The sequence below is a fragment of the Alosa sapidissima genome, chromosome 19 (assembly GCF_018492685.1).
Source record: "Alosa sapidissima isolate fAloSap1 chromosome 19, fAloSap1.pri, whole genome shotgun sequence".
Lineage (NCBI taxonomy): Eukaryota > Metazoa > Chordata > Actinopteri > Clupeiformes > Clupeidae > Alosa > Alosa sapidissima.
The window spans coordinates 21,062,493-21,079,947 of record NC_055975.1 but is presented as its reverse complement, the minus strand read 5'-3'; the positions used below and the strand labels follow the sequence as shown (position 1 = coordinate 21,079,947).

The following is a 17,455-nucleotide window of genomic DNA, read 5'->3' as shown; positions in this document are numbered from 1 at the left end:
AAAATATGAATTTAATGGGGCGGGGGGCGCCCTTCTATCAATGACAGAAGTGAACTACTTCAAACGTCTCGCTCTTGCATCGACTTTATTGGGACACACACAACACGCTCCAACGACCCTCAGCTGACTTGTCACATGACCAATCACATGACTACTAACGATAGACAAAATTAACCTCATGTTGTATTTCTTGTCATTGCACTCCAGGCAACGTTATAGAACAACAATGTGGCTTTTGTGAGTATCATTAAATACGATTATAAATTATATGCGATGTAGCCTTTTGTTTTAACATAACTGTTCAGCCCTCTTGTATAATACATTATCAAATGCGCTGAAAATATCTGTCATGTTTTGGGTTTCTGTATGAAGTTGCAAACAAACAAGGAAGAAGCTTTAGCGCCTCTCTCTCTCTCGACTGCATGTTTATTTCTTGATTTCTTTATCAGCTATTTGAAGGTCACAGTGACTCAGACGCGTGAGACAGCTAGTTACCCAATGTAATCGGAGTGTTACTTGCTCTCCATTTCGATTTGAAAAGTAAGTTGCTTGTAAACAAAAGCTGTTGTCTTTTTAGGTCACTCACCTATGGACTGGTATGTTTCTCGCTCGTGTGGGGCAGGCCCCTGGAGCCTGATCAAGACATATCGTAAGTTGATCCTTGCCAAATTAAATTGTTGTTCGTGGTATTGTTTAGAGTATCGTAACAAACTGCAAAGTTGTCTCAGAATGGTTTTATTGGTTACGCACCAAAACACACGATCCTCATTACACAGGCAACACAAAGGAGGTCAATTAAAGAAGCACGATACACAAACAGGGTCACATACAATACACGGGGTAAACACATGAGGTACAACATAAAGAAAGACTATACCAGCTAACACATACATGACAAGGTAAACGCAATTACTCATACTAAAACCAACATCAATATTACACACACACACATACACTGCACAGCATTATGGGAGTTCAGTCATGAACCAGCTAGGCTCAGTTCACTACAGTATTTTTGTGTGTATGCAATGTTTTCTATGTGCTTTTTAGGTCTTTGTCTCTAACCTTACTCAGCAGAATTTAATCGCCGTTCAACATTTTTTATTATTCTAGTCCACTGTTGGATGACAAGTGGTCTTGCCTTTTTTTTTTTGTTTAGTTATTTTTGTTATTTTTGTCAACTTCTATAGTTCAAACTCAGAAATATGAAATGTTGTGTGCTGATTGATCCTTGGAAGACAAGCTCAGGTCAAATTAGTCTTGTTGATCAAGGTGAATCAATGACATGTCATGTCATGTCATGTCAAAGGATTAAGGCCATATAGCAAATAAGTAACTGTGAAACCAGTCTACTATTTGTACATCTTCTACAGCAACTAAACAGACAGGCTTACATACTTTTATTGTGCAGCAGAACTGATCTTAGCACTGCTTTGATCTTTCTCCCAATGCTCTCCATAGTGTCCCTGAAGAGTGGACTCTTGTTGGCAGAGCAGACCCTGCCGAAGAGGTGGAGCTGACGTTTGCCCTGAGGCAGCAGAATGTGGATCAGATGAAAGTTCTGCTGGATAGGTTATCGGACCCTGACTCCGCAGTATATGGTATTAATCCCCCTGAAGCAGCATACTCTCTTTCTCCTTTTCTTTCTCTCTCTCTCTGGCACTTCCTGATCTCCCTCTTTGTCTTGTGATTATTCACTCTTTCTAACCACAACTCCCTTTCCCCTCTGTCCTCTTTCTCACACACACACAATCTTAAACACTCACTCACTCACATTATTTCTACTTCCTGTTTTGTAACAGTCATTTAGACTTGAGATTTGTCTTTTATTCTCTCTCTCTATCTCTATCTCTGTAGGGAAGTTCTTGGACTTGACTGAAGTGGCTGAATTGGTCCAGCCGGGCAAGTTAACTCAGAAGGTAGTGGCCAGCTGGCTACAGAGTCACGGGGTGCACGAATGTCGCACGGTCGTCACCCAGGACTTTCTGCAGTGTGTCATGGCTGTTGAGTATGTTTTTTGTGTTTTGTTTTGAAAATCACTATGTGATCTCTTTTTGGTTTTGTTTATATTCCACAGTAATTATTTTTAGAGCACCTCTTTCTAAGAAGGTTCCACCTCTTTGCAATGGCTGCTGGCTACTTCCAGAAGTTATATAATTCTTTGTCATGCTAGTAGACTGAATTATGCATATGTGCAATTAATGTGCTAAATAAAGTGCACAATGTAAGTGTATGTAAGATTAATCACAGAAACCTGAAGTACAGAAATGCATAACGTCTCATTTTCAACATGTTTTAGACAGTATCAGGTCATGTGAAATGACAATGCACCGTAGAGAGAAATAAATAGGGAAGTAATGCAGCCAAGTGGTGAGTCACATCCTGATCAATCTGTTTTCTCAATACAGAGTTGCCGAATCTCTACTTCCAGGCAGCAGGTTTCATCACTACAGTAGGGAGGGCCAATTCCTGTTGAGATCCGTGTCTCAGTACTCTGTCCACGAGGATGTATCCCAGCATCTGGATTTTGGTGCGTCCCAAAGTATTTTTAGATGTGTCTGACATTTTAGCTGGATAATTTGTCATGCTACATCAGTTTGGAACTTTTATAGTATGAGTCTAAGATGATTGGCAATTCTTTGGTTAAATAAGGGGTCTCTGTCATCATTTATGTACAGCCCCCCCTCTTTGCTTGATTGATATTCTGAGGCATAGTTTGCATTATTACAACGTTATTTCAGCATGTTATGTAAAATATGTTTGGGAAAAAATTAGTTTAAGAAGAAAAGGTTTTTTCTTCTACTCCCACAAGAGGTGCATAGCAACGCTTCCAGGCTGTCCGTTACGTCCCAAGTGCTTAACTAAACCCTTTTCTCTCCCAGTGGGCGGACTTCACCGCTTTCCACCCAAAACACAGGAGGTGGGTAAATCCTGGAGCCAGAGAGGGCGAGTAGCAGGGAAGTTTCACCTGGGAGTGACCCCTGCTGTCATTAGAGCTCGCTACAACATGAGTGCCTCTGATGTGGGCTCCGCGACCAATAACAGCCAGGCTGTGGCACAGGTATGAAGCTAGGCACCATATATGGTCAGTCATTTTTAATTGCAGGTCAAATAATTATAGATAAATCACAGGTTAACAGGATATAATATGATGTCTGTTACCTGCCATTATGATGGTTTTAGATGCTACTACCCACTTATTACTGTGATACTACCCACTAAGTATATCTGTATCTGTTATAGAGATGTAAATTATTTACTGCTGCCCATTTCTGAAAGTTATGAGTTATGTTGATTACCAAGCATATGATTGTGTCTGTGAACATTGTGGAGGAGAATTACAGTTTTTCCTGTATGCTTATCTTAAGATTTGAGATACCGCTTTACCGGCAGCAAGCCTTTGCTTGGTTTAATGTACGTGTGTCTTGGTTAAAACCTAGAGTTGATTATCTAGGTTGCATGACCTCTGACCTGAACCTATCAAAAGGAGAACCTCAAAGGGTTTCCACATTTCCTAACTACGTCTTAAATAAAAAATAAAAAAAATAAAAATAAAAATAAGCCTTAGCTCTCCCCTCCCCCCTTCTCACACCAACAGTTCCTGGAGCAGTTCTACCACCCAGCCGACCTGGCCGAGTTCATGACCATGTTTGGGTCAGGATTCGAACACCTCTCGGCAGTGGACCGTGTGGTGGGCACCCAGGGGGGTGGCAAGGCTGGTCTTGAGGCCAGCCTGGACATTGAGTACATTATGAGCACAGGGGCCAATATCTCCACATGGGTCTTCACCAATCCAGGTATGCAGTAGATCCAGAGGATGGGGTAATGATGGGAAAACACTAACTCTGTTGTAGAGTTTATTGGTATTCTTGGGTGTTCTTGCGTTATGTATTCTTGTTTTTGTAATCTCGGCCTGTTCTGGGAGAGGACACTAGTCCCTTGTCTAGTCAATTAGGGCAATTCAATATGACTTTTGTACAACCTTTACAGATGTCATTAAAGTCACATTTTAAAGATGACTAGAGATAATGTTATTTATAAATCACATGGGGAGAGTAAATCTACTTAAGTTGCCATTGTTATTTTTGGTGAAGGAGAAAAAAAAAAAAAACATTCCCAAAACTTTTACATCTCTCCCAGAACGTTTTCCTCTTCTCCTGTCTCCCTGTCAGGACGTCATGAGTCTCAGGAGCCCTTCCTCCAGTGGATGGTGCTGCTTAGCAACATGACCTCGGTGCCCTGGGTCCACACCATCAGCTACGGAGACGACGAGGACAGCCTGTCCAACGCCTATATGCAGCGCATCAGCAATGAGTTCATGAAGGCTGGACTTCGGGGCATTTCTATGCTTTTTGCATCAGGTGAATTTTAAGTTCCATGTTAATAAATAGCTTTAAATAAATAATTAAATTGTTTAATAGTCTTTCATAGCATTTGTGTCCTCTATATGTATATTATGGAGTGACTGTTTGTGTTCAGGTCCCCCCCCCCCCCCCCCCCATAATATTATTTGAGGTGAAGGTTTGAAAGTGGGGAGTCCATCATGCCTTTGTGTATTTTGTTTTGGTATGCACGCTAAGGTGACAGTGGAGCTGGCTGTAGGCACCTGACTAAAGAGAATTCTTTCAGGCCTAGTTTTCCTGCTTCAAGGTGAGCAACAAGTCATTCCATTCCAGACTTTTAGAGATTATTCATTGCCACAAATCACTCAGATGTGTGATTTCAGACTGTGATGTGTGTAATGAAAATATGTACAATTCCTCAAATGCCAGTGTTAAGGGTCTCAGGAGAACCTTACCTAACTGTGTGTGGAAAGCATGAACAATTCAGACATTCTCACTCATCTTGAAAAACAGCTATGGCTTTACCCCTCTTTCTTCTGTTTCTCCTTACAGTCCCTATGTGACCACTGTGGGTGGAACCTCATTCAAGAACCCGTTCAAGCTCACCTATGAGGTCACAGACTACATCAGCGGAGGCGGCTTTAGCAATGTGTTTGACATGCCTGATTACCAGGTAACCCCACAGGCAGCTGCCCGTGTTTATGATTAGTGGTTTGATTTTGTATGCAACTATCCAGTGATTTTCTTTGTGTGTCTGATGTTCTCCAGAATGTTCTACATGTTATTCATAGAGGTGATTTCCCCCCCCCCCGTAGGCCAGTGCTGTGAAGTCCTATTTGAATAGCATGAAGGCTCTCCCTCCGAAGACGTACTTCAACACTACTGGGCGGGCCTATCCTGACATCGCTGCTCTCTCAGACAACTACTGGATCGTCTCCAACCGAGTGCCCATTCCATGGGTGTCTGGAACTTCGGTAATGAAGAGCTATATATAGACCCTTTCAACAATAAAAACAAAAACAATGCTTGAACGTTCTATTTGGGCCCCAATCTACTTCCTCTGCATTAAGATAACATATGGAATGTTAAAAAGGAAGCCTTGTGGGGCCAACTATGATGCTGATAATGGAACTCTCTTGAAAGGGTAAATACAGAGACGGTTGATAAGTAAGGGATAATGTATAGAACGCCAGTCATTACTGGGAAAATAAGTCCCGACAGGGCGAACCGGACCCCGACGCGCAGCGGAGGGGTCTTGTTCCGCCCTGAAGGGACTTATTTTCACAGTAATGACCGGCGTTCTATACATTATCCCGCTTATTATACGGCTACTTGCCAAAACGAAATAATAAACTCCCCACGATATGACTTTAGCCTACATAACCTAGCCTATTTGTTACCGTTCATCGTGGCATTTGCTGAGAAACAAATAGGCCTAGTTCGCAACACACGCTGCTGAACTTGAATCAAACATTCTTTAGAACACAGCTGCTGATCAACCGTCTGCTTTCACGTTTGAATGAAGTTCCAGTCCTTGCGTAGTGATATGAAAGACATTAATCAGAAGCACAAAACCCGTTGCCATTGACAGCGGTGATCAAATGCTTTGCCGGTGATTTATGTAGATTTAACATAGGCCCGAACGTTGGGAAGGCCCATTCATGTGAATGGAACGTTCTGCAGCACTCTGAAGAGCCGTGTAATAAAGCATATTAAGATAATGTATATTAAGGATCTTTGGTATATATATATATATCCCCACTCCCTCTGTCTCTGTCTATCTCTCTGTCTCTCTCTCTCTCACACACACACGCTCTCTCTGTGTCTGTCTCTCTCTAATGTCCTGTGATCCCTTCTGCCTTTAGGCCTCTACACCAGTGGTTGGAGGAATGCTGTCACTCATTAATGATCAGCGCTTGTTGAAAGGTCTTCCTCCTCTGGGCTTCCTCAACCCACGCTTGTACAAGTTGCAGGGCAACGGCCTTTTTGATGTGAGTGGCTCTAGCTTTACATTTGGAGCATGTAACACAATAATAGTCAGTCAGTCATTATCAATCACTTTCACTTTTCTTCATTGCTGTGGCCGTTTATGATCCAATCAGCAACATATCAGAAATATAGAAAATAACATGTAACACAGTTGCTAGCAATATATGTGCTGTATTTATTGTAATACATATGAAAGTCCAGATTCATGTGCATTTAAATACCTATCAGTGCACAAAGAAAAATAGACTTTTTTGATGACTACCTAGAATATACATTTTGCTAGCACTGCATTCTGATGTTCTATCATACTCGAGCATAAATAACCATTAACAGAAGTTAATCTGCAGCTTTTATTTTCATATGAACAATTCAGATTTTCGTCATAATAATCAGACGACGTTACTGATATGTCAGGCTCTCTCATCTGTGAGCCTTTTGTTATATTTGGGGCAGCCGTGGCCTACTGGTTAGCGCTTCGGACTTGCAACCGGAGGGTTGCCGGACCAGTAGGCACGGCTGAAGTGCCCTTGAGCAAGGCACCTAACCCCTCACTGCTCCCTGAGCGCCGCTGTTGTTGCAGGCAGATCACTGCGCCGGGATTAGTGTGTGCTTCACCTCACTCACTGTGTGCTGAGTGTGTTTCACTTATTCACGGATTGGGATAAATGCAGACACCAATTTTCCCTCACGGAATCAAAAGAGTATACTTACTTATACTTACTTATGCCGATGTTGTCCTTGTCCAGGTGACTGAGGGATGCCACATGAGCTGCTGGGATGACAAGGTGAGTGGACAAGGTTTCTGCGCTGCTCCGTCGTGGGACCCCGTCACAGGTTGGGGAACCCCCAACTATCCAGCGTTGCTGGCCTTACTGCTGGATTAACTGACACACCACCACTACCACCTCACCACCAGAGCTCTATCAAGCCCTCCTCTGTGTGCCCATCTCCCCCAGCGTCGACATCGCTGGACGGACCAGTCCACTGACCGATAAGTCCGACTAGCTCTCCAGTTCCCCTCAGAAAGAAAATCACTGAGTCAGATGTTACTTATGATTAGGGTTGCAAAGTGGCGGAAAAATAGGAAATAGGAAACTTTCCATGGAAAGTTAAGATGGGGAGTTTTGGAAATATTCCAAATTGGAAACTTTCATGGAATTAATGAAAATTATTGGAATTTACGGGAATTAACTGGGCCTTTTTGGCAATACCTACTGTTTTAATATACAGACATTAACATTTTGTTTCGTAATAAGCAATATGATTTGTTCGTGTTTTCGCTTAGCTTAGCATACAAAGCTAGCTACCATGCTAGCGGGAATCCCATTCTCTGCCGATGGTTTACTAGCGTGCTAAGATAGCAACACAGAAACACATAACCACAGTATATATTCTATATATACAGTCTATGGTTTGTTCAGTCAGAATCCCAGAAAATGTTAAAACAAATAAAAATACAATGACACAACATACCACCCCAACCAAACCTTATAGTTTATGTAAGTTATATATAAATTGTCAAGCTTAATCAGACAGATTAATCGTCCCATAACAGTTTATGCAAAATAACGTACACCCATTTGAATAAGGACAAAAGTGACGACAAGCCCATTACTGGGCAACTCTGTTTGCAAACTTCGCCCAGTTTCACACCAATTTGTGGGAATACATGAGATGACATTTTCACTGTGAATTGATTTTCCCCATGCACATGGGATTGATGTATGTGCAGGGTAGAAATTTGACTGAAATTGCATTAAATCAGGTTGTTTTAACTAATATTATGTAACTATATTACATTTAAGTTCCCTGTTATAAACTAGCTTGCCATATTAAAAATTCCCAGTTTATTCCCATTAATTCCCGTTCATTTTCATATATTCCTGTTAATTCCCATGGAAAGTTTCCAACTTTGAAAATTCCCGGAATTTTGCAACCCTACTTATGATTGTACCAGCTCTGTGGATCTACAGTTACAACCAATCAATATCAAAGAAACCCATTGAAAATATTTATCTCAGGTTCAAAAATGATGAATTCTATGAATTAAATTGCAGTCTTGCACTAATAAGTATCCAGTAATAACAATTTCAAGAAGTTTCAAGAAGCATTATTTTTTTATTTCAATGAGTAGTATATGCATGCACCTTCACTCAGGATTGTGAGGTTTTTTTTTTTGCTTTCCTTTTTTTTTAATTGATGAAAGACTACTAATGTTACAAAGCCCAAATATCCTCAGTGTGTGCAATCATATCTATCACGATCAATTTAAATAGAGGGTAAAATGACAGCAGTATCTCAAGACAGTAGAGTAGGGAATGTACATTTAATCACCAGCCAATGTTCTTGAACTTTGAAGGGATGTGACATCTTAAGCGTTCTTGGTTTTCAGATTTGTTCTGTTACATAGTGATGAAGAATAAAAATGATTTTATTTTAAAATGTGAGATGTGTTTCTCTTCATTGCGGTGGACTGAAATGGCTTCATTGGCCTGTGTGGCATTTGTATTTTCAATGGTCATGATAGGTGATCTACAGTGTATGGCAATCTATCGGTAACGTCGGTTCTCCATATGAAATCTTCTGCTTCACCTAGCTAGAATGGTTTCTCCCAAATGAAACATAATCATGACATAATTGTAAAAATGACAAAACATCCATCCTCATCAATAATTCCTCTTGTGCTGCCTCTTCCAAGCGACCTCTACCTTTTCTACATTTGTTTAATCTTCCAATGCCCTTTTTTCCTCCCTACGTTTTAACCTCAGATTCTGATAGCCAATCAGCATCTGGAATGCTGTCAGACAGTCAGAATCCTCGAGTAAAACTTTTTTTTTTGTACATCGCATAGTAAAAAATGGTGTGCAGATAAATAGTACTGGAAGTAGACTAGACAAGAAGACACCCAGCCCTACACTACTTCTGATTGGGTCTAACCCTTAGCCTGGTTGAAACCAATCCAATTCTCAATTGAGAATTGGTCTCTAGAAACCCATTTTACCTTTTGATTTCCGTTCATCAGGCCAGCCATTGGTTGTGTACAAAGCGGTGCAAACAGTCCTCTTCTGTCATTGTGTTAAACACGCCCCATCTGTAGCATTCATTTGACAGGACACTGTCATCGTGTAAAACCCGCCCCATCTCACTGTCATTGTATAAGACCCGCCCCATCTCTAGACTTCATTTGACGGGACGTCTTATTTTAAAATAGTTCATTTATACACTCAATACTTCTTCTGGCTGCTTTTGCACAAATTACTACATCAATGTGGCGTGCTATGGAGGCAATCAGCCTGTGGCCTTGTTGAGGTGTTATGGACGCCCAGGTTGCTTTGATAGCGACCTTAAGGTCATCTGTATTGTTGGCTCTGGTGTCTCTCAGTGTTCTCTTGACAATAAACCATAGATTCTCTATGGGGTTCAGGTCTGACGAGTTGTCTGGCCAATTAAGCACAGTAATACCATGTTAAGCAAACCAGTTACTAGCAGTTTTGGCACTGTGGGCAGGTGCCAAGTCCTGCTGGAAAAGGAAATTTGGAGCTCCATAAAGCTTGTCAGCAGATGGAAGCATGAAGTGCACTAAAATCTCCTGGTCAAAGGGTGCATTAACTCTGGACTTAAACACTGGATAAAACACAGTAGACCAACACCACCAAATGGCATGGCACCCCAAATCATCAGACTGTGGAAACACCAAACTGAACTTAAAGCCACTTGGATTCTGTGACTCTCTGCTCTTTCTCCAGACCCTTGGGACTTTGATTAGACCCTGGTATCCAAATGAAATGCAGATTCTGTTTTTATGTGAAGAAGAGTTTGGACCACTGAGCAACGGTCCAGTTCTGGCTCTTTTCACAGGAGTGGCTTGACACTAGGAATATGCCACTTGTAGACCATTTCCTGGACACGTCTGTGCATGGTGGCTCTTGATGCAGACTCCAGCCTCAGTCCACAACTTGTAAAGTTCCCCCAAGTTTTTGAATCAATCTTGTCATCCTTGTTGCTTTCATACCTTTTCCTACCACACTTTTCCATTCCAGTCAACTTTCCATGAATATGCTTTCATGCTGCACTCTGTGAACACCCTGCCCACCTTTCGAGACCCACCTGTATACACAAATACATACATGCTCCCAGCAAACCAGCATGTATGTATTTGTGTATAATTATGTATACCCCTCACTGATATCGATATGAATTGATGGTTCTGCCTCCTATTTTTGCTTCACCTTCCTTCTGTAAACATTTAACATAAAAGTCTGTTAGTACCACCTCTACTCGTATCCAATCCAACAAACACTCAAACGCTGTCCTAATGAACACGGTGAGTGACTCAAAATGGGGACCGCTGTTTTATTATTACTGGTCACCATTGTACAGGGGGGTGTTTATATCAACAAGGGTTAATCAAGTTGTACAATACATTCTGACTATGCAAAAACAGACACCCCAGATTGTTTTCAGGTTTGTTCCTAATAAAGAAAAAAAATAAACAGGATTTTCAGTGATGGACATAAGCTTTTTGCATCTGCTATTAACATCAGGATAACTTAAGAGATAAAAAGGGTTTTGATAGGTTTAACACCATTTCACATTTCTATTATCTACATGATTGAGAAATCAACTGTGCGTTGTAATTATACAAAAGGAAACCTGAAAGGATACCCCCCACAAATTATATATATGATAACAATAATAATAACAACAACAACAATAATAATAATATCCTTTTTACAGGAAAAAAACAGAACTGCAAGAACTGCAAATTCTTCTAAAAATCCTAAATCTCTGGGGATCACACACACACAGACATACACACACACACACACACGCACGCACATAACATGACTACATATAAGGTCAAAAATAAGTGTACAATATGCACACTTTAAAACAAATAATTTTGACTTTTAAAAAAGCAATTCATTGTTTCCTTTCAGATGGTTTGCACAAAAGAATACACTACACGTGAGCGCCGACTTCTCTTTGGGTGCTGCAGTGGCAATAGCTCGACTGTAGACGCAGGTCCCGGACTTTCACATCTTCACAAGAAGAAACTTTCAAAACCAGGTGGTTCGTTAAAAAGGAAAAAAAAAAAATTGACGCTTTCCTCTTTCTTCACTTTTCTCGGGAGGTGAGGGGCTGAGTAAGTCATCTACAGTGTTTATTATTCTCACCTCTGTACTTATCAAAAAGTCTGTCATGGTGTTCTCTCACAGTTTTTTTTTTATCCTGGAAACAATATACAAAGGGTCCGTTTTTCTAGGCCACACACGGAACTCACTGGTTGTTTTTGGCTTTGGCGTGTGTTAGGATGTGTGACTTTAGGTTGGTGGACTGGGCAAACTTCTTGTTGCAGCCGTCGAAGGGGCAAACGTAGGGCCGGTCCCCGGTGTGGATGCGCACATGTGTCCGGAGGTTAAAGTCCAGAGAGAACCTTTTTCCACAGCCCTCGAATGTGCACTGAAAGTGAACGGACAGACAGAACAGACGTTAGCCATCTATAGGAGGCTTACACACTAAAACATCGATATAGGTACGGAGAGTTCAACTACAAGTATTTATCTAAAAGGACAGAAAAAAAAGAATGAATTCTGAGACTCATCAGTGAAAAGTGATATACTACAAATAAAAATATACACAATACACACAGAGTTGCTGTGCAAACATAAACTTTCAACTTAAGTCCAAGTGACTCACCTGGAAAGGCTTCTCCCCAGTATGTACAAGCTGGTGCCGCTTCAGTTTGGAGCTCTCCACGAAGGCCTTGCCACACTCTGCACACACATGCACGCGCGGCCCGTGGGTGTGCAAGTGCTTCCGCATGGCCGAGTTATCCCTGAACATTTTGGTACAGCCCTGGGAGGAAGAAGCACAACAGACAAGTCTCAGTCACAGTCGGATCACTTCACTCCAGCACCAACACTGCAAAGTCACTGGAAAGGGCCACCTGGTGGCAGAAGGTGGAATGGAAGTGATCTATGCAGGTGTGTGTCATAAACATACCTCTTTGAAGAAAAGTTTACATTTGAAAACGCCCTAAATTCAGTGTGCTATGCATGCTTTGCTAGGATGGCACACTAGACAAGACATAACCGCAAAAAAGTCAAATGTTGACAATAACTACGGAACTAATAACTCAATGACTCGAGAGAGAGTGGATCTACATGTCAGATTACTCAGATGTCCATTTAGTCTCATAGCACTAGAAACTGTATTGTGTTTCAAAATGCCTTTAAGAATACTGTTCAACATGTTACATGTCCACCGTAAGACACTCACTTTGTGTGGACAAGCTATTGTCCTAGGTGCATCATCTTCCTTAATTTTCCGTGGCTTCATCCTGCATCAAAACACAAATGAACAAAAGTTACTACACTGGTCTTTTTCATTAAATGTTAACAATTAACAGTTTATAACTAACCCTAGTTTTCTTACATTTGAGATGTAATCACAATCCTGTCACTATATCAGGGAACCTACAGCTACAGCATTAGAAACTGAGCTAGATCAATGATCTGGCCCATCACACAGTGTTTCACGATAGATAGTGTTTCACGATAGATCTGTGCAATGAAATATAAACACAGTACGTCTTTCTCTAACGTTGTCGTTCAGTTAAAGCTAACATTAAACCAAACTAGGGCTTAAAATTAATTTTTCAAAATGGGGGGAATTCCCGCTTCAGTGCTTCACATAGGGGGGATTAATACAGTTTGGACAGCAGGACCATTAAAAGTTTGTACTGTATGCCTATTGATTTTATATAAGGCCCTAGATTCTACATTCGGAACAAAGTGCAAAAAAGAGTGATATTCAGGGTATAACTTATAATAGAAAAATTGTGCCTGCTTGATACCAATCAGTATTTTGTCTGCAAATACAAAGTTTTATTTATGTTTATCCCGTTCATCTATCGACAAAGTCCTCGATGTTAATTATTTCCTTATTACAGGCATCAATGAGAAAAAACACTTAGACTTACATGATTTCGGTTTTGATTTTCTAATAGGAGTAAGTGTTTGTGACAACACGTCATGATAAATTTGGTAATATTTGATCGCTGTTTTGCTATAAAGCATCTTTCACGTAATGAATGCGCATTCTAGAAAGTGAAAGTAGGCCTACTATGCGCTCCGTGTCTGTAGCTGTCTTTGCACATCCGCAATCGATTATAACGTTTCTCAAATGGAGAACACATCCATGTTCCCTCGCGTCTCATGGCCACTCTAGACTTCTGTGTTTGCAAAATTCCTGACAGTTCCTGATCGCTAAACTTTTGTTTTCATTTCCTGTCGGTTAGCAGTTGATGCAGAAGCACCTAGCAGAATTTAACTTCAGCGGTGACAAATCCTGCTGAGAGAGAGAAAGAGACAGGGAAAGAGAGAGGGAAAGAGGCACCCGTAAAGTGGTCCTGTGCGCGCCTGTGTGTGTGTCTCTGCATAGGGCTACGTTCAATAGAAGTCAGAAGTTGGTCCGTCCAGTCAATAGTCCCGCATTCACGCCGCTCCATTATTAGATTAACGTTATCAGACAGCGCTGTAAAATGTGTGCAGGAATTTCTCGCATTATGATGGCTAGAGTTGTGGGACAATACATTACACGCGCTGAAATGTAGGCCCTATGAAACTCCATGCCTGCTGCTGCTTGTGTGATGCTTACCTAGCAAACTCCGCCAGCTGTTTGGGATCTGACAGGTCAATTCCCGGGATTCCCCCAGGCGGGAGCTTCTTCCCCGTCATGTACTCCGAGTAGTCTGGAGGGGAGTTCTCCCCAATGATCTGTTCCTCCACCACAGTCTCATGATCAATGTCCTTCTTGTCATCTGTGTTTAAAAGGGTGTGGGACATAAAAAGCCTGGTTAAATATGGATATATACACAGCCAGTGCGGTCATGTTCAGTCAAGAATGTTAAGTTTTACTTTAAAGGGTAATTTTTATCCTCAGCATTAAACAGAATACGAACTGAACCTTCTGCCTGTTCTCTGCATTCAATTCATCTGTCTTTTGTATATCTTATGGAAGCTTACATATATAAATGAAACAGGGCAGAGTTTGAAACCCAATGTATTTTTTTTATATGTAGAGGGAGCATAAATCAGGCACAAAAAAGTACACAAAAGACTCTGGTAAACAGATCAGAGGAGTGCTTTCAACTATTAACAGTCTGTGTAATACAATCACTGCACTGAAACAGATCAATCACTGTGGCAAGGAGTGTGTTGCGTCACTTGACAAGTTCCATCTCAACAACACATCAAAATAATGATAACAAAACAAAAAAGTTCGGAAACATTAAAAGTTGAGAAACGAAAATGTGCAAAATGGGGCTTCTTTTTCAAGAATGTGTAGGAAACAATTTCCTGTCAAACACAACTGTTAACACTTAAAGAGACAGACAATGCCTGTCTCTTCCTGTAAACACTACTCCAGGGTGCTACAATGGAACCTGTATTTGAAAGGGCAGTTCTGCGGACACAGGTCAATAACAAACACCACAAATAAAAACCTTGTTGATGATCCTTGGTAGATGACCCAACAACAACAATAATGACAACAGTTCTCCTTTAAGAAAATATATCCCTGCTTAACAAACCAGGTCTAGGAGACCTGTCCATTCATAGTAAACCAATAAGGTCCCTTAGACTGCTTGAAGGCAAACATTTATTCCTCTAAGACTAATATCAGGGGTCATTTTGAAAACTATAACTAAAATGAGGGGAAAGTAGGCAAACTCATGCAAGAAAGCAGTTAGGCTTTTGATAGTTATAAATGGCAAGGACTGTAGTATCACAACACATGTTACATTCCTTTGTAATTAACAAATTTAGTATGCATTATGGAAGGCGTGAACCTCTGGGTTTCGAAAAAGTTCAGTCTGCCCTATACTATCAAAAATGCAATGACATTGTGTTGCACAGCCTCTTTGGCAGAGGAGGAAAAAGATTTAATGAGCCAGTAACCCAGTTGGCACCCACAAAAAAAAGGTCATATTTTGTCCTGTTGCGTCACGAAGTCACCTAGCTAATCTTGTGAGAGCCACCAACGTACGCCTACTCCTTGCATCAATTTACCGAGTTAAGATACCTTTAGGGGTGTTGTCTCATGAGTAGCGTTAACGTTAAGCTTTCCGAGTGTTGTCGTTTCAGAGTCAAGTTACACTGCAAGTGAATTTAAGATTCATCTAGCTGCTACATAAATTCTGCTGTTCAGCATACAGGTCAAATTGTTATGTTAGGTAACGTTAATGCTAAACAGACATCGGTGCATGTGGTTTACGCCATATTTCCAATAAATACATATCAGTATAATGAAATTTAGTCACACGGAACGACCGTAGTTGTGAGTTATATTGTAACTCCTCAACACTTTCTAGTGCTGTGCAAGAAACGTTGGCGTAAACGTTAATTGGTGTTGGCTAGAGCTAGATCGCTAGCGTGCTTATTAGCCAGTCTGCTGATGTTAGAGCAAGGCATTGCAAATAGCAAAACACAAACCCGTGACATGTTCTATTTAGGTGCAATTATTGCTACATTATTTGTCATAACACCAACTTGGATAAGAGCTGGCAGGCAATCGCATGCCTTGAACCAAGTCCTGGCTTTCAGGCTAGATGTTGCTATTGAACGCTATAATAATGTGACATAACGTTAAGGTCCCGAAAGGTTCAAACAAATTAATCAGAGAACAAAATGCACTGGCATAATGGAGAGCGGAGACGATGTTCCCCACTAAAATTGCAAACCTAAAGGTCATTGCTTTTCAAAATGCTTTTCAAAATGTGCTAACAGCTATATGCTCCAGTATACGACGTCCCACCCCTTGATGAGCCATGAGTGGTTCAGCAGCAATGAATCTCGCTAGTATGACAAACTGCGCCATTGCGGCCTACTCTTAGAGCCAGCAGTGGTTCACTGCCTCCCGCTCTGGCCGCCATCTTCCCCGGCCGCATCAACGCCATTTTTTCGGGCCGCCATACTGGTCTGGGGGAATATGGCGGCGCCCATCAATGCTTAAAAACATGGCTTCCCTTCAAAACAAAAACATTTCAATCCGGTCTGCATTCAGAGATGATTTTTTAACTATAATAATTACCCCAGTATTGGCCCATCTTTCAAGCAGTATGCCGTTCAAAAGGACAACGCCCGCACACGGCCCTCTTTGAAAGCACAAAGAACAATGCAATGATAGAAGACACTTGTTTCAGTCACTTGAACTCACCTGATGCCCACATCGTAACGGAAAATTCTCCTTCCAGAGTCTTTATTTGTACTTGTTTCTGCTCCCATTTTCGACTGCTTGCTTCAGCTGCAGTCAAGTAACTCTTTTTACCAGCTTTCTTGCCGCTGCCGCCAGCCCCCTTCTTCATCCGGCCCACAGAGCTTTTCCCTGCAACAGTCACCAGCGTCTGCTCGATATATTCCTCTTCAGCAGCAGGGACTGGAACTGGTATAAGAATTTGGTCCTCGAAATCGTCGTCCGCTCGTAGATCTGAGTCGTCCCCACCGACTACCTCCTCTCGAGTTTGAACTAATATCACCTCCTGATGATGATGAACATGGTTCGGATCATCAGAGTCCAGAGGCTGCAAAGCGATCATAGGCTGGTGTTCGTCGTCGTCTCCACCGACCACAGTTGTCTCTATCGTTTCTACTTCGATTTCGTGCAGTTCAACTATCTCTGCAGGCATTTCTGAACCGTCGGCCTCGATATACAATGTGTCTCCCGATGCCATATTGGAAATATTCTATTGCTTTCACCTACACCAACGTGTCTGTCTTTCCCCCTCTCCTATTCCTTTGCTACCGTTCCTCCTCTTCGGCAACACAAACTCTCTCCGTCCGTCCCACACGAACTCCCGTCGACACTATGGCCTGCTTACATATTCTCGCGAGAATGTCTATGGCGCACACATTCGAGCGTGAGAAAAACTCAATCAGTTTCATCCTCACTGATCTGAAAGCACGCACCGTCAGCCAACTGATTCTGAACCTACTTTGAAGAGAATATATGCTAGAAATATTGAAATATATAGGCTAGGTGATGTTTGGTTTATTATAGACATTTGTACTGTTTTTTTTTTTTTTTTTGTACCGTGGGATGTCTGGTTCCTTTCATGTTGA

General features: G+C 41.5%; 2 protein-coding genes across 2 annotated transcripts; one reads left to right on the top strand and one right to left on the bottom strand.

Annotated features, from left to right (window-relative positions):
• The first annotated feature begins 96 nt into the window (after nucleotides 1–96).
• tpp1 (tripeptidyl peptidase I) lies at nucleotides 97–8,779 on the top strand. Its single transcript, XM_042071455.1, has 13 exons — nucleotides 97–237; nucleotides 578–649; nucleotides 1,462–1,601; nucleotides 1,858–2,008; nucleotides 2,409–2,530; nucleotides 2,883–3,061; nucleotides 3,599–3,797; nucleotides 4,173–4,361; nucleotides 4,581–4,650; nucleotides 4,896–5,016; nucleotides 5,159–5,317; nucleotides 6,209–6,334; nucleotides 7,079–8,779. Exons 1-13 carry the CDS (start codon nucleotides 179–181, stop codon nucleotides 7,214–7,216), a joined length of 1,725 nt encoding a protein of 574 aa, XP_041927389.1. The 5' UTR covers nucleotides 97–178; the 3' UTR covers nucleotides 7,217–8,779.
• yy1a (YY1 transcription factor a) lies at nucleotides 8,500–17,197 on the bottom strand. The gene is made up of 5 exons (XM_042071459.1): nucleotides 16,554–17,197; nucleotides 13,995–14,157; nucleotides 12,615–12,675; nucleotides 12,033–12,191; nucleotides 8,500–11,795 (listed from the first exon to the last, which is right to left on the bottom strand). Exons 1-5 carry the CDS (start codon nucleotides 17,065–17,067, stop codon nucleotides 11,613–11,615), a joined length of 1,080 nt encoding a protein of 359 aa, XP_041927393.1. The 5' UTR covers nucleotides 17,068–17,197; the 3' UTR covers nucleotides 8,500–11,612.
• Nucleotides 17,198–17,455: the final 258 nt, after the last annotated feature.